Source organism: Vipera ursinii (genome assembly GCF_947247035.1).
Source record: "Vipera ursinii genome assembly, chromosome: Z".
Taxonomy (NCBI): Eukaryota; Metazoa; Chordata; class Lepidosauria; order Squamata; family Viperidae; genus Vipera; species Vipera ursinii.
Window position 1 is genome coordinate 91,633,020 of NC_139517.1, and position 17,393 is coordinate 91,650,412.

Here is a 17,393-nt window from a genome sequence, read left to right on the forward strand (position 1 = left end):
AGTTGGCATTATCTGCATTCTTATGGTTCTGAAATACCATTTAAAGGTGTTGTGAACAGAAATATTCTGAAGATGGTTCTTTTGCAGATTTATGGATATTGTACTGTTTCTGTGAAATTCAGCTTCTCTGCATTAGCTGCATTCTTGGCCAAAATTTTAGTGTATTATATTTCCTACAACTGAAGATTCTCCTTGGTTAACTGCCACAAGTATAGGGGTATAGTATGACAAAGAATGCAATAGTAAATGCATTTTAAGACTAATGCTGATCTTTGTTTTAGAAATTTAGTTTTAACAGCTCATGCAATGGCTTTATTTTTCATGTCTAACTCAAACAACTTTTAAAAACTAGAGAGCTAAAAAGTGTGTTTTTAGAAATCCTGTTTATATTTCAAATAAATTTGTTCTGTATGTGTGATAATTTTAAATAATATTTTCTATCATTTTACGTAGAACAACTAGTTAATTACATCAATCCTCATTGTTTCCATTTTACGAAACAGATGTTACAATATATAATTCTAATCCCATTTCTGCAAAATTAATTTTATGGACACACACATACACACACCACACACACATACTAACTAATTGACTTTGGATGGGTGTAATTTGAACCAAATAGAGCAGAATAGACCCAGAAGTTCTATCCCTGAATCTTTGAAAAGTTATTTGCATAGTATGCTATAGGAAAATAAAGACAAGTCTCTCTATGGCCAGTAGATGTCATTGGTCACTCTTTTTAATCTTACAGAATCTTTTTTGTTGCTCAGCATTGGCAGAAGTATAGGACTGAAAGAAAAGAAAAAAGAAAAAGATCTAACTACTAAACTGTTTCTAAATTTTTCTGTGCTTTCACTTTTACGTGGAATGAAAAGTATTGAGACCTGTTGGCATTTGTAAAAAGAAGGAATTATATTGATTTTGACTGATATTTAGCAAAGGGAGAAAGAACAGTAGAGACAGATTTTTCATTTTGGGTTTGCTATTGGGTTTGCTGTGAGTTCTATCCATTTATTGTGTTTGTCACTTTTTAAAGTAATACAGAATTTAGCACCATCCCCCTTAGCCAATTCTCTTCTGTTTCACTTCAGAATAGATCTTGCATGGAACCAGTTGTGTCATTCCTCGATCAAGTTAAAACATTAACTATGTTTCTAATCAGATTCTCATTTGGTTTGTTTATCATAAAGAAAGAGAGCATCATTTTGTTATTTTACAATTGTTGGCTTTACAGTAGAAGAATCTCTTCTGTATTAACAACGAATCTTCTATTCTTATATTACTCTGTCATCAGCACTTACAACAAGTCATATTTATTTTTTCTTTAATGTTTAATCCACTTGTTGTTAATTAAAGTACTTTCTTATTCCATTTGGTCCAGGAAGAAATCAGATACTGAATCTAACTAAAAATCTTGCAGAGTAGCAAATAGAATTTAGGAACATTTTTCCAGCTGGATCATAATTACTCTTAAGAAACTATACTGGACATTATCGTAAAAAAGAAGCTTAATTGTAAGTGTTCATTTTAATCATCAAAGTTAAATTCTCACTTCCATATTTTTTAATATTACAGGTTAGCATGAATGCATTTTGATTATTTTCTAATTAATTTTACTACCATATGATAAAAAGTTAAAAGCACTTCTATTACTCTCTCACTTGATGGGAAAAGGGATTGAAAATGTTCTGATATCAAGTGCTTACTTTAAAAAAAATGATAAAAATATTCTTTTAGGTGAATACTGAGCACAAATTTTTACTCTTGTAAAAGTTAGGAGTGGGAAATTCCAATTATGTGACAACGTTTTGTTTCTTCTATATTCATATGCAGAGCCAAACTTACGTAATTTTAGAGAAATGCTTCAACTGAAGCTCATAAACGTTTTAATTTCAGATGATACTGTAAAAGTTCAAAATGTCTATTAGGATCCTTGCACATTTGCTTCCTTTTCATTATTTCCTTTTCTTTTTTTCTTTCACACTTTCAAAGCTATGTTGAAGAAATTGGCTGCATTGTAATACAGAACACTGCAGCTTTAAATGAAGGCAAATATGTGAGGAAACAAGGTTTTTTTTCTTTTCTAGCTTATCCCATTATTAATCTCATAGAGAGCTGTGTTGCTTTTTACATATGATTGACGAGCTTGAAATTCTGTACCTTGATCCCAGGCATCTCCTCAATGAACCTCCTGCTGACGGATTCCAGGGCCTCCTGCGGCCACTCATGAAACCAGTCAATGGCTGTGCAGTTAACTATGGCTGGGAACTTCCGAGCTCTAACTCGCAATGTGGAACCGACAGGAGAGAAACACAAAATGATCTGTAGAGATGAAGAGAAGCAAAAAAGAGAGGGAGAGAAAGAGAGGCTGAAGCATAACATGGTAATCAAAAAGAATAATGCAGTCAACTGTGGTGGCAGTGAGCCATTGCCATGAGACTCACAAACAAGAATTCAATTTACCTAGCAGCTAATGAATTTAAGCAAATGAGGATTTTAACTCCAGAAAATGGTGTTTTATTCACTTGCACTGGGTTTTGTACAAACCATGGATTTGGTGCATTTGTGGGTTGCTCCCTGGTTCAATCCAGTATCAGTTAATAAGGCTCATTTGTGTTAATCAGTGATGCTAAAACTTAATTGTAGCATTCAGTCATTAGAGCAACCCATCTGACATAAATCACTTCTATACTTCTGATTCAGTGATTGTTCCACGTGATTAAAGATATTGATGCAATATGTCCATTCCTGTTTAACTACATTTTTGTTTTTAATGCAGATATTGCCATTCTTCAAAGCTTCCTAGTGATATTAGAAAATTTTGCACAGCAGAATCATTGCATAGCTATTTAAAAATAACAAAACTTAAATTGTATTTATCCACATATTCCAGTCCTGACAATTTTATATTTGAAAGAAAAATACATTTTAAAGGAGGCGATTATCCAATAATGCTTTGGAAAAAAATCTTCCTATGATACTATCTCCTTTTATTTTTCCTTTTCCTTTCTACAAAACCTTACAAATGTTTTTGAATAAATTAACTGATATATCTTCTCCAGTCCATGGCCTGTTGGAAATCTAATTTTGCACAGTAGGACATCTGAGAAGTAACAGCAAGGCAAGTATGTTTCAGAGGTTTTTAAAAAACTGTAAAAAAAATAATGTTTTACATTGGAATTATGAAACATTAGAACATTTAAAAACCAAATAAGGATTTATCCTATGATGGAATACTTAATGAAAACTTTTCAAATTCTTGGTACCGTATTACTATCTTGAGAAAGATTCAAGATCATATTTTGGAAATATTACTGCCAAATTTACAAGATGTTAATACCTATGAGGTTTCCTTATCTCATCTTAAGATGTCCTAAAATTTTGTATGGGATCAATGTCAGCTTACAGATTCTTCCTGTAAGCTCACTTAAACCATAAAAGATTCAGCAACCAACAAACATTTTGATCCTTTTTTAAAATTAATTTTATGTCATCTCCTTTTGGGGATTAGAAACATCCCAATATGCATGGAAACCATTTTGCCATTGCATTAGAGTGATTAGAGAATATTGAATTCTGATTAATTTTCATATCAGATTATTGGTAAAGTTTTCAGCTGAATTTTCGACATAGGAAGTAATGGAGGCAAATGGACAGTGAAAGGGTTATCCTTTCTTTCCTCTCAGCACTTTGATTCATAATCCTTTCTATGGAAATTTTAAAAAAGGAAAATTAAACTCTGTAGGCATCATAGGGTGGAAGACTGTAATTGGCAAGTTGGCTGAGAAATGATAACCCTTTAAGTTCAATACATGCAGTAAACAACAGGTTAGCTTAGCTTACGGTTATCTCTGAATCAGAAATAACAGTAGTAAATTCTTAAGGAATTACTGAAAGAGATGCAAGTAAACATAGGCTCTCCTTGTGATATTGGAAAATTTAATTCTTACTTTGAGTTGCAGTCGTACTCTATCTAAAAAGAAATTCCAACAGTTTTCTCTCGTGTCAGTAAGACCAAGTTCATGTATTTCATGCCTCATTCCTGCAATAATACTATCTGTATCTTCATCACTGAACAGATCTGGAATTTCTCCTTGATTAAAACAGATAAGAAGAGTTGCAAGAAACCGATATAATAAAAAAGTATATATACTGTGGGCACAATTATTAGGCAAGTCGTATTGTGTAGGATTAATTTTCTTATTGAACAGTTACAGTGCTTTCAGTCAATCCAAAATGTTAATAAACCTCAAACCTGAATATTTAAGAAAGTAAAAGTGAGGTTTTGACATTCTTAGGAGAATATCTACATGTGCACAATTATTGGGCAAATATTAGTGTGCAGAATTAGTGTGCAAGTAAATGAAAAACAAAAAATTCCCACCTGATTCATTTATTTGCATCTGTTAAAGTGAGAATAATAAACAACTCAAAATTTACAAATAAACATTTCTGACATTTCAAATAATAATAATAATCATCAGTGACCAATATAGCCACCCTTCTTTTCAATATCAGTCATAAGCCTTCCATTCATGGAGTCTGTCAGTTTCTTGATCTGTTGATGATCAATATTTTATGCAATGGCAATCACAGCCTCCCAGACTCTCTTCAGAGAGGTGTACTGTTTTCCTTCTCCATAAATCTCCTGTTTAAGAAGGGTCCACAAGTTCTCAATAAGGTTTAGGTTAGGTGAGGAAAGGGGACATGTCATTATTCATTCATCTTTAAGTCCTTTAACGGCTAGCCACACAGTGGAGTACTTCAACACACGTGATAGAGCATTATCCTGCATAAAAATCTTGAAAGATGCAGACTTTTTCCTATACCAATGCTTGAAGAAAGTGTCTTCTAAAAAGTGGCAGTCGGTTTGTGAGTTGATTTTAAGTCCATCTTCAACCCGAAAAGGTCCAACTAGCTCATCTTTCATAATACCAGCCCATACTAGTACCCCACCTCCACCTTGCTGGCTTCTGAGCTGAACCGGAGCTCTGTGCCTGTTATTGATCCAGCCATGGGCCCATCCATCTGGTCCGCCAAGAGTCACTTCTCATCTCATCAGTCCATAAATCTTTGAAAATTCTGTCTTCAGATAGTTCTTAGCCCAGTCTTACCATTTCAACTTATGTGTCTTGTTCAGTGGGTGGTTGTGTTGCAGCTTTCATTACCTTGGCCATGTCTCTGAGCACTGAACACCTTGTACTTCTGGGCACTTCAGGTAGGTTGCAGTTCTGGAATATGACAGCACTGGAGGACAATGGGTTCCTGGCAGCTTCATATTTGATTCTTGTCAAATCTTTGGCAGATAATGTGCGTCTTTTTTTCTCAACATGTTTTTGATTTTTCAGAGTCAGATTTTTTGGCCCATTTTGAGGAAAGAAGCTGCCTAATAATTATGCACACCTTGATATAGGGTGTTGATCTCCTTAGGCCATATCCTCCCTGATTACACAAATACAGTTAATACAGATATAGTTATATCCACTAAGCATTCAGGTTGGAGGTTGAAAATATGCATGAAAATGATGTTGCCTAATAATTGTACACACAGTGTACATGTAATTGTTCATATATATCTAATAAGAATTTCTTATTTCTGCTATAATGTTCCTTACAATTATGAGGCCCATTAGTTTTGTTTTAAAATGTTACAATTATATATACAAAATATTTATTGATTCAAAATAAAAGATTAAATATAAATATGTACTTATTGCCAAGAATCATTCACTTAACCATTCCACTATTAATATAAAACATTCACATAAACTGTGCTTTTTTTCACCCCAATAGAGTTGCTATGTTGAATATATCAACCATTTAATATGGTCAAAGTGTACCTGTAGGAATGCTATGGGCTATATAACCTTAATATTGGTTCTCAAGAAATAATATGGCTAGTTTTCAAGAAAACAATGTACAATATTGAACTTACTAGGGTTAATAGATATTTTGTCAAAGGACACCCCACCCACATTGGAAAACATCTCAAAGACAAATAACCTGTTTTTAAAGTTCATTGAAACACCTGATAATTTGTCACTGAGAGAATCTCTCAAGAAATGTGTAGGTATAATCACCTGATGCCAACAAGTCATTAATCAGCACAAGAAAGTGTTCATCTGGAACTTGAGCATCTGTCAGCAAAAACACAGTGGGAATGTTCTTGGCACCTGTCTTGATATACAAACTGGCAAGATCTACCTGTAAGGGAAGGAGGTAATTACTCATGTTAACTTAAAATACAGAAACAAGGAAGAGGGAAGCAGTGGGAAACTGCAAGTAATTTGAATGCTGTTTTTTACATCTCGTAACAACAACAACACCACCACTACTCCTCCTACTACCACTATTACTACTACTTATATTAATAATAATAATAATAATAATAATAATAATAATAATAATAATAATAATAATAATAATAATAATAATAATAATTTGTAGTAATCTTCCTCATCCAGACTCTTAATGTTATTTCTGTGGGGCATCTTGATTCCTTGAGTTTTCACTATTTTTCCTTGTCTGAGAGTAAGTGTGGCACATTTGTCCAAGCCAAACTCCATTGCAATATCTTGGCTATATATACGGACAGTGTTCAGCAGTGATTCTATTTCAGATGATGTTTTTCCATACAGCTTCAGATCATCCAGAACTAAAAGAAATGAATAGGAAGACCAGAAAACTAATGACAATGAATCATGCCCTTCATCCATGCAGTGACATTGACAGATTCTATCTACCAAGGCAAATAGGTGGACGTGGAATGCTGCATGTACATCAGCTGCTGAAGAAGAAAAAATGGCTTTGGAACAATATCTGAAGGACAATGATGAAGATGCACTGGAATTAGTATATCAGGAAGGCTTACTGACTACTGGAGAGACCAAACTGACCTACAAGAAAGACCAAATGAAGAACAGAATAGAGGCATGGGAAGACAAAGCACTACATGGTCAGCACATTAAAAAAAAATAGCTGGGAAAGCAGATAATAACAAGACCTTTCTAAGAGCAGGAAAGTTGAAGAAAGAGACCAAGGGACTAATTCTGGCTGCACAAGACCAAGCCTTAAGAACAAATGCATACAAAGTCAAAATTGAGAAGACAGTAACAGACAGTAAGTGCCACCTATGCAAAGAAGCTGAAGAAACAGTGGACTACCTGGTAAGTTGCTGCAAGAAGATCGCACAGACTGACTACAAGCATCAGCATGACAAAGTAACAACAATGGTGCATTGGAAGAACTGGTGGGATCATAAAATTGAGAAAGTCATAGAAAATGATAAAGTTAAACTGCTCTGGGACTTCAGAATTCAAACAGGTAAGCACCTGCAACATAACACCCCAGATTTAACAATTGTCGATAAGAAAGACAAAAAAGTCTGGATAGAGGATGTGGCAGTGCCTGAAGATAGCAAAATAGATGAGAAAGAACTGGAGAAGATACAAAATACAAAGACCTACAAATAGAAATATAAAGACTGTGGCAAAGGCAAGCAAGGGTAGTACCAATAGTAATAGGCACCTTGGGTGCAATCCCATAACAACTGGAGCACCACTTGAACACCATTGGCATTGACAAATTTGCCATTAGTCAATTGCAAAAGGTGGCCTTACTAGGAACTGTTTCCATCCTGCGACAATATCTATAATACCATCAAACATCCACATCTGGCTATCCCAGGTCTTTGGTAAGGACTCGATAGGTAGACAAAAATGCCAAATCCAGTCTGAACATCTGGTTGACCGTGCAATGATCAATAATAATAATAATAAAAGTTGGAAAACACCTTGGACGTCATATAGTCTAACTCCCTGCTCAGGCAGGAAACCCTATACCAGACATGTCAAACTCACGATATCACGTGACGTTGCTCAACATATTGGGAGAGTTTTGCCATTGCCAGCAATGGAGTGGGTGCGGCTTGACATCCCTGCCCTATACCATTTCAGAGAAATGGCTGTCCAGTCTCTTCTTAAAAACTTCCAGTGTTGGAGCATTCACAACTTCTGGAGAAAGGTTGTTCCACTGATTAATTGTTCTAACTGTCAGGAAATTTCTCCTTAGTTCTAGGTTGCTTCTCTCTTTGGCTAGTTTCCATCCACTGCTTCTTGCCTTGCCTTCAGGTTCTTTGGAGAATAGCTTCTTTGTGACAACCCCTGAGATATTGGAACACTGGTATCATGTCACGCCTTGTCCTTCTGTTCATTAAATTAGACATACCCAATTCCAGCAACTGTTCCTTATATGTTTTAGCCTCCAGTCCCCTAATCATCTTTGTTGCTCTTCTATGTACTCTTTCTAGAGTCTCAACATCTTTTTTACATCGTGGTGACAAAAACTGAATGCAGTATTCCAAGTGTGGCCTTACCAAGGCATTGTAAAGAGGTATTAATACTTCATGTGACCTTGATTCTATCCCTCTGTTAATGCAGCCTAGCACTGTGTTGGCTTTTTTGGCAGCTGCAGCACACTGCTGGTTCATATTTAAGTGATTGTTCACCAGGACCTCAAGATCCCTCTCACGGTTACCACTGTTGAGCAAGGTACCACCTATACTATATCCGGGCATTTGGTTTTTCTTGCTTAAATGTAGAAGCTTACTTTTTTTACCATTGAATTTCATTTTGTTAGATAGTGCCCAATGTTCAAGTCTGTCAAGATCCTCCTGTATCTTAAGCCTATCTTCTGGAGTGTTGGCTATTCCTGCCAGCTTGGTGTCTGCAAATTTGATGATTTCCCCATCTATCCCCTCATCCATATCATTGATGAAGATGTTGAAGAGCACTGGGCTCAGAACAGAACCCTGGGGCACCCCACTACACACTTCCCTTCATGTAGATGCAGTTCCATTGAGGACCACATGCTGGTCAGCCAGCTACGAATCCATCTGGTGGTGATGCTGTCTAATCCTCATTTTTCTATCTTATCTAGTAGTAGGTTGTGGTCTATTTTATCAAATGCCTTACTGAAGTCCAAGTAAATTATATCCTCAATATTCCTGTGGTCCACTAATTTTGTCACCTGGTCAAAGAATGCAATAAGATTTGTCTGGCATGATTTGTTTTTGACAAACCCATGTTGGCTTTTGGTAATGACTTTGTTTATATCCCTTTATGTGACTCACACCTTTCCAGTGTTTTTAAAAAAATCTATCATTGATTTACTTTTAATATAATGGAAACAGAGAACTCGGTTCTGATTACTGAATGAACATGGAACTTCTCATTATAATTCCTTCACTTGTCTCAAAGTGTCTGTTCATTGTGTTAACAACACTAATCATGTTTGCATTGTTTAAGTATATAGTTGAACTATCTTGAAAAAGAAGATGATACCACTGTAATGGCAGAAAGTGAAGAGGAACTAAAGAGCCTCTTGTTGCGAGTGAAGAAGGAGAGTGCAAAAGTTGGGTTGAAACTAAACATTAAGAGAACCAAGATCATGGCATCCAGCCCTCTCATTTCCTTGCAAATAGATGGGGAAGAAATGGAGCTTGTGACAGATTTTATTTTCCTGGGCTCCAAGATCACTGCAGACGGGGACTGCAGCCAAGAAATTAAAAGATGCTTGCTTCTGGGGAGGAAAGCCATGGCAAATGTAGACAGCACACTAAAAAGCAGAGACATCACCCTGCCAACAAAAGGCTATGGCCTTCCCAGTTGCAATGTATGGCTGTGAAAGTTGGACCATAAGAAAGGCTGAGCACCAAAGAATTGAAGTCTTTGAACTATGGTGCTGGAGAAGACTCCTGCGAGTCCCTTGGACTGCAAGGCGATCAAACCAGTCAGTCCTAGAGGAGATCAACCCTGACTGCTCTTTAGAAGGCCAGATCCTGAAGTTGAAACTCAAATACTTTGGCCACCTAATGAGAAGGAAGGACTCACTGGAGAAGAGCCTAATGCTGGGAAGGTTGAGGGCAAGAGAAGAAGGGGACGACAGAGAATGAGGTGGCTGGATGGAGTCACTGAAGCAGTAGGCGTGAGCTTAAATGGACTCCAGAAGATGGTAGAGGACAGGAAGGCCTGGAGGAACGTTGTCCATAGGGTTGCAATGGGTCAGACACGACTTCGCAACTAACAACAACAACAACAACATCTTGAAAAATCACTTAGATTGTGAAAGGGTATCTCTATAGTTCTATGATTAGGTCTTATGTTCTTTTAAAGTTTGTAAAAGGCTACGTTATTTTATAAATAGTTAGTTGATTTCGGGGGTCCTGACTATAAATTTTTCCCAAGAAATCTTCTTAGAATATACTGGTTCCATGAGAAAGATTCATGTGATTATTAAGTTCATACAAGTAGGTAACTTAAGTGTAGATTCAAAATGTTTAATATTCTATAGAATAGATAATTTACAGTGAAATAATTTGTAAACAATTCTTCAGTTAAATGGGAAGGTAAATAAACACATTTATCCTTGCATACTTTTTTAATGGAAGGGCAGTCCAAAAGATTTGGTTCTTTCTCTTTGTTTGGTTCTGGAAGACTAAAAATTTAACACAATCTCCTCCGACTGAAAAAGTTAGGCTCCTCCCACCCAAATAATCTATTTCTATATTTTTCAGTGAACTTAGAAAATGATTTTTCTGTTCAAGTAAATTCAAGTACAATAAAAGCAATAAAAAGCTTTAGAACTGAAAATGAAGATATTAAAGGTTTTTTTTTTCTTAAAAAACCACAAAGTTCTGCCCCTAGGATTAACTAGTAAGGAACAAGCAGGGAGGAAACATGCCACAAACTAACATTTGGCAGAGCAGCTATGAAGGCCTTAGAAAAGATGCTCAGGTACTGTGGTCTTTCTGTACCTACAAAGGTCAAAAATGTGCATGCAATGGCATTTACTGTGACTCTTCATGGAAACAAAAACTGGATTTTTAAGAAGGAACAGTACTCGTGATTTTGAACTTTGGAATTGGAGAAGTCTTCTGTGAATACTGTTTAGTCAAGTAAACAAAGAAATGGATCAAGTCATTGATCATTTGAACAAGTCAATCTAGAGGTCTCACTTGAGACACAAATGCACAGGCTTAAATTATTTTACTTTGAACACATTGTACAAATACTTAGTTCTATGCATGAGGCTCTAACACTGCGAAAGATGGGAAAAAATTTGTGACAAATAGCAAGGTGAATAGATTCACTTTACAATGGCGATGAGTGCACTATTGTTAAGTGAGTGCTTTCACATAAACCTTAAGATCCCGCAAAGACTTCAACTCCCTGTTCAGCTTTCCATGATGCCTGTTCCTTTTCAGGATACATCCTGATCTCATCATAGTTAGAAGGCTCTACACTAACTTGACATACTATACTAGCTTCATAGCGATCAGGTGGATGTCTAATGCGCGTTGAACGCCAAGGAATTACAGGGCTTTGAATTTCTGACTCCTTTCCTTCCTCTGACTCTGATTCATCTTTTATCTCCCCTATCTCCTCTTCATCTTTTACAGGAGATGTATTATCATTGCTAGTTACGTTATCAGAGGAGTCCTCAAACACTAGAGGATCAGTATTAACAGTTTCTTGCTCTAGTCTATCCCAACCAACGTGCTCAAGGAATTTTGCACTCGCACTATTATATACATTAGTTGTGCCTCGTTCCCAGAAACGATAGGATCTATGGTTAGCTTCATAACCTACGAAGTATAATTGCCTAGCCCTATGTTGGCCTTTACTCCTGAGTTGTGCAGGAATGTGGACCCAAGCTGGGGTGCCAAACGTGTGCAGGTAATCAAGGTTTGGTCTTCTACCATGCCATATAGTATATGGTATTTTACCAGTAGAAGTATTAACAACTAAATTCAGAACATGGTTTGCACATTTTGCTGCCTCCCCCCACAGTCTATCTGTTAAGCCAGAATCTTTTAACATGGTTCTAATCATGGCTTGTAACGTTTGCCCACGTCTCTCAACAAAAGCATTATGTTGAGGCCTATATGGGGCTGAACGTTTATGCTCAATGCCAGCTGATTCTAGCATATCAACAAAACGCTTATTTGTAAATTCAGTACCATTATCAGTGATTATGCACTGAACCTTTCTCTTTGTTTTTCTCTCCACAAACTTCAGCCAGTTTGCAAATTGTTGGAAAGTGTCTGCCTTTGACTTAAGCAGATAACAAAAACCATAACGAGAGTAGTGGTCCAATATACTTAAAATCAACATTGACTTGATAGCATATATGCATTTAATCAATCTTCATAAATAAAAGTAATCTAATATATTCATTCAATCAATCAAATAAATAAAAGTAATTCTTAGAGAAAATAGAATCAGGAAATCATGGCTGTAGAGGGCTATATAAAAGAAAACATTGAGTTTTGACACAAAACAAAATATTTGAAAATCTGATGGCAGCCAGAAAAATGTTCAAGTCAAAATTTTGGCTAATGATAATTTGTAGACTAGTTCAAGAATGATTTTCTATCACTAATATTTTAGGAGTGTGTTATGTCATTTTGAGTGTTTTGATTCATCCTTGACAGCTCTGACATTCTTTTATTCATAATGGCTTTAAGACAAACAACACATTAAGTAATTAGTTTCAAGCAACATGCTAGGCCAATATTTAACAAATCACATTTTGACTTGGTGTAATGCATGAATCCAGTGTTTGGTGCCAATCTCTTCATCCTGCTCTATCAGAACAGGAATGTTAGATCTAAAAATTCTCTACATCCTGTTTTCCTAAATCTAATAGCAAATATTCTGGTGAAAAATAGCAGGAAGAAACCATTTATTCATTTTGTGCTCATAATAAGAGAGAGAGAGAGATAAGAAAAAAGAATAAAAAAATGTGATAGCTACTTCCAATCTTGAGGTTTCAAATAACATCATTCTCTAGATCAGAGATCTCCAATGTTTCTGGCCTTATGGACTGGTGGTGGGGGAAGAAGGGGGAATGGTTACATGCAAACGGTGGGAAAACATGCATGTGTGCTCAACTCCATTTGAATGAGGGGCAGGCACATGCACCCACTGCTTGTACAAATGGAACTGCATGCATGCATTCACCCGCCACTTCTGCAACCTGGTTCCGAATGGGTTGTATCCCAGTAGTGGGCCATGGCCTGGGGGTTGGGGACCCCTGCTCTAGATGATTGAACATATACCTTGAGATCCTCTACTGTGTAGTCTTTTCTCAGTGTAATTTGAAATACTTCAAGAGAGCCAAGGTAGGCAGCTAGTCTTGATAAACTTTGTTTTCCGCTGCCACCTACTCCAATCAAAAGTGCATAACCACAAGAGGACTCCAAGATTCTGTTAATACGACATCTGATAATGAAAAAAGAACAGCACATTAGTAGCTGCAGCATAATATTGCAGTTCTCATGTAGGGATATTGCATCTGTCTTGTGCAAAATAGAATCATTTCATTTCAGATATAATAATTTTTCTTGATAAACATCATGAAAGATTTTGACATATGATGATTATTACTCTCTTACTAATATATCCTAGTTTTCCTCTGGGAACTCAAGGAGGCACATAGAGATGTTTCTGCTCATGTTACCCTTACAGTAGTAATCCTGTAAAGGAGACTGACCTGAAAAATAGAGGCTGACTGGGAAATATCCAGTGTACTGTGTAATCACGTTAACAACAACAAACAACCCATATCTGACATAGACATATCAGCAATTTATCATCAATCTGTGGCATCCATAAGGGTGCGTATGTATGTGTCAAAATTAACAAAATGGTTGATGAAAACTGAAAAAAGTTATGCTGCCTTTTAACATGTGCATGCTGGCACAGGTACAAAAGGAATCAATCATCCAGCAACCATCTTGCCAATTTTAACACTTCCCTTGATAGTGAAATGTTTTTGGTCTTACTGGAGAATACATGAACAAGTAGGTGTGGATATGTATCTACTATATGAAAGATAATAAGCAAACATCTCAATAAGTAAGTATTTCTAGCTTCAGATATCATTTTCATAAGGACATTATACTTGAGGCTACAGGGAATACTGAGGGCCAAATTTCTAAAGGCTCTAAAGTGTAAGGCTTAATCCAACCAATTTGATTTTTAAAATGCCTTAAATATAAAAAGGAACCCACTATGGGGCTTGGAAAATCACAACACAGATGTTCAAAGGTTGCCCCAGATCACACTTTTTGTATCCTTGTTATACCAATGAATGGGCAGGATTCAGCAGCTGAAGACTTTTATGCCTTGTTCATGTTTCTCTATATGTAAATAAATAAATCCAAATTAAAACACGCAAAACTAAACATTTACTTACACATGCTGAATAGCATCCTCAAATAAAATCAAGTTCATTGATGCATATATTTCATTGTAGTTTTCTAGCGCCTCAAGGAGTATCTTTCTCAGCATTTCCCAGCCTTTGACAGGCATATAGTTATGGTCTGCCACACCATTTGCAAAATGACAGTAAATAAGAGGTTTTTGTAGAAGAACATGATCTTCCACATCCTGGCAAGTTGGCAACATGGCAACAAAAAGAGAAACTTAATATCTGAAATGCATTGCAATGTACTTTGCCAATCAATCATTTATTATTGAGTAGCCATAAGGCCACATCAAATATCTTTCCATAAATGTTTCAATGTCAAAACTTTTCGCAGTTGCCCCAAACCAAAGGTGTTTATTCTTAACCTCATGTAACCTTGTTTAACAAGATTTATTCAGACAAAAGGAATGAAGTTACAAGAATTTATACAACTGAACTATTTACCATTTAAAAACAATTTATTTCCCAATACATTATGATATAGATTTTCTTGGTTTCTTTCTAATAGCTTTCCTGTGAATTCAGAAGGAAGCAGTTCATTTCACTAATGGCAGAACAATCTGCAGGTGGCTGTTTACAAAAACTCTTCTAATTTCCTCCTTCCATTATATATTCAATATGGACAGTATTTAATATTTATTCGTTATACATACGTAGGGGTGTGGGTTTATACATATGTTGTATATAGTATGTTTAGGTGTGTGTCACGTATGTGTTTCATTTTGAGAGCGGGGGCAACTAACTTTCATTTTTGATGTGTGCCGTTGTGCCCACAGTAAAAAAATGACAATAAAGGTTATCTTATCTTATTAATTCTCAGTCTAAGCATTGATCATGATATATTTATCAAAAACATGGTACATGTTTTTTTATTTTTATTGTCAATGATTGATGTCTGCCTGTTTTTTCTTCATTTTTATTTTTTTTACTTATTTTGGAGGGAAAAAACTTTAGCGATAATTTAATTTTTTTTAAAAAAAAAGATCATGACAGTGCAGAGTGCCAGCTTTAGCATTTCAGCAGCTGGGATCCATGTGCATAACTGACTTAGCATTAAAGGTTTCAAGCCATCATAGCTGTAATTATGTCTATGTTATAAGAATTGATCAGAGTATACACGATCCTAGTATGGAAGGTCAGGGAAGATCTGGCTGCTTTGTTTCACAAGGGAGAGAGGGATAATAATTTAAACTTTCCCTGAACATTTTTTCTCTTCAAAGCCGTTTTCCCCTACTTTTAAAGCCTACTTGCTGAGGTGGAAAACTTAAAACATAAGAAACAAATAATGCACGGTCCTTAAGTTTATGTAAATAACTACACCATCAAATTATTGAGAATACTTTGAAAAAAGCAGATTATTTAAAAATAAATAAAAGAATTAAATTTAAATGGTTAAACTCCTTTTTTTGCTTGTCTGTACTCCAAATTTTCTCTTAGTAATGCCCATCATAAATCCACTATCAGAGCCAGTTAACCCAGCAGGAAATTGAAATGCTAACTATATATAGTTAAACAATATATTTCCTATGCAGAAAAACTGTCTATAAAAAAATCTTTTTTATTACTATAAATATATGCGGAATAAGGGTGAATTAGCTGTAAAATGATGAAAGAATATGGTGTTTTAGGACACAATTTTAAAGGGAACCCTACATCACCAAAGTTAAAAAGACATGCTATTTGGGATCTTCACAAATTATTAAAATTTCTTTTAGTTAGAAAAAGCATATAAACAAAAAAACAACACTGTTGAGCACTCCAGAGATCTCACTGACTGGTTGTCTTTTTCTGAAAAGACCATAATGAACTCTTCTCAAACCAAAACAGTAATCACTATGTCTTTTATAATATTTAATGTAGATGCATTTTAGGAGCTTATGGTTATAAAAGAAAGTAGTATGTTACATTAATGTTTTCTTTGCATTTATTTGTGTTTCATTTCTCTTTCATGGATCTTTGACCATTAAAAGATTTTTCAAATAATTAGTGGTAGATAAATACTAGTTATTTACCTCAAAATATTTATGTGCAGTATCTATCAACTTTTTATGAAACAAATTGCAATCTTTTTCTTCTATTAATTTATCTCCATAAACACGTGAAGACTCATGAAGCCATAAACGAATAAGATCATGTGGATGCTTCAAACACTCCAGTTTAGCAAACCGAATCCCCTTTAAATGAAAAGGGAAGGTATGTTAAAAGTATTATAACACACAATCAGCAAGATATGCAGAACACATAAAGCTGGTAGCAACAGCTTGATTTCTAAACTGAGAACTGCATGTAAACCATACCTTCCAACAATTACATGCCCAGCTTTTTTGAAACTGCTTTTTCTTAATCTTATTTACATTCAAAATATTTTTTTTCTTTGTAACTATGCCATGCTATCAAGATAAGAGTGGGATTTGGCAATTTATGTTTCAGCAACTTTTGGAAATGGATTTTGGGGAAAACTTTATGAATGCAATTTATGCAATTTATGATAAACAGACTGCTAGAGTAATTGTAAACGGAGACTACACAGAAAACTTTGATATTAAAAAGGGCACAAGACAAGGATGTCCTTTATCACCATTGTTATTTATATAATGTTGGAAGTATTGAACAGAAATATTAGACAAGATTCTGAGATCAAAGGACTGGAGATAAAGGGTGAAAAATATAAATTGCAGGCATTCGCAGATGACTTGGTCTTTATACTGGAAGAACTTCTGGAAACGAGCACGAAATTGTTGGCCATAATAGAACAATATGGTGAGGTCATAGGCCTGATAATAAATAGAGAAAAGACTAAAGTTTTGCCAAAGAACTTAACAGAAAAACAGAAAATGCAACTTGCAAGAAAAACAAATCTTCAAATAGTTAAAAAAGTTAAATACTTGGGAATTTATTTAACAGCAAGATGTATATAACAGTGAAAGAGGACAACTATACAAAACTATTAAAACAAATAAAACTGGACTTAGAAAACTGGAAAAATCTCCAACTGTCAATATTGGGGAGAATAGCTACAATTAAAATGAATATCTTACCGAAAATACTTTTTTTATTGAAAAGTTTTAACATACAATTTATCTTTAACAATCCCCCCTCCCCCTCCCTTCTCCCTCCCC

The 17,393-nt window shown here is 35.3% G+C and overlaps 1 protein-coding gene across 1 annotated transcript in view; it reads right to left on the reverse strand.

Moving 5' to 3' along the window:
- DNAH11 (dynein axonemal heavy chain 11) overlaps positions 1–17,393 on the reverse strand; it is a gene marked incomplete at its 3' end in the record, with an annotated part of 228,403 nt that overhangs the window by 105,089 nt on the left and 105,921 nt on the right. The window contains 6 exon segments of the mRNA XM_083379026.1: positions 2,164–2,325; positions 3,954–4,096; positions 6,084–6,207; positions 13,124–13,286; positions 14,263–14,456; positions 16,287–16,448. Of these exon segments, the coding sequence (XP_083235152.1) occupies positions 2,164–2,325; positions 3,954–4,096; positions 6,084–6,207; positions 13,124–13,286; positions 14,263–14,456; positions 16,287–16,448 (948 nt within the window).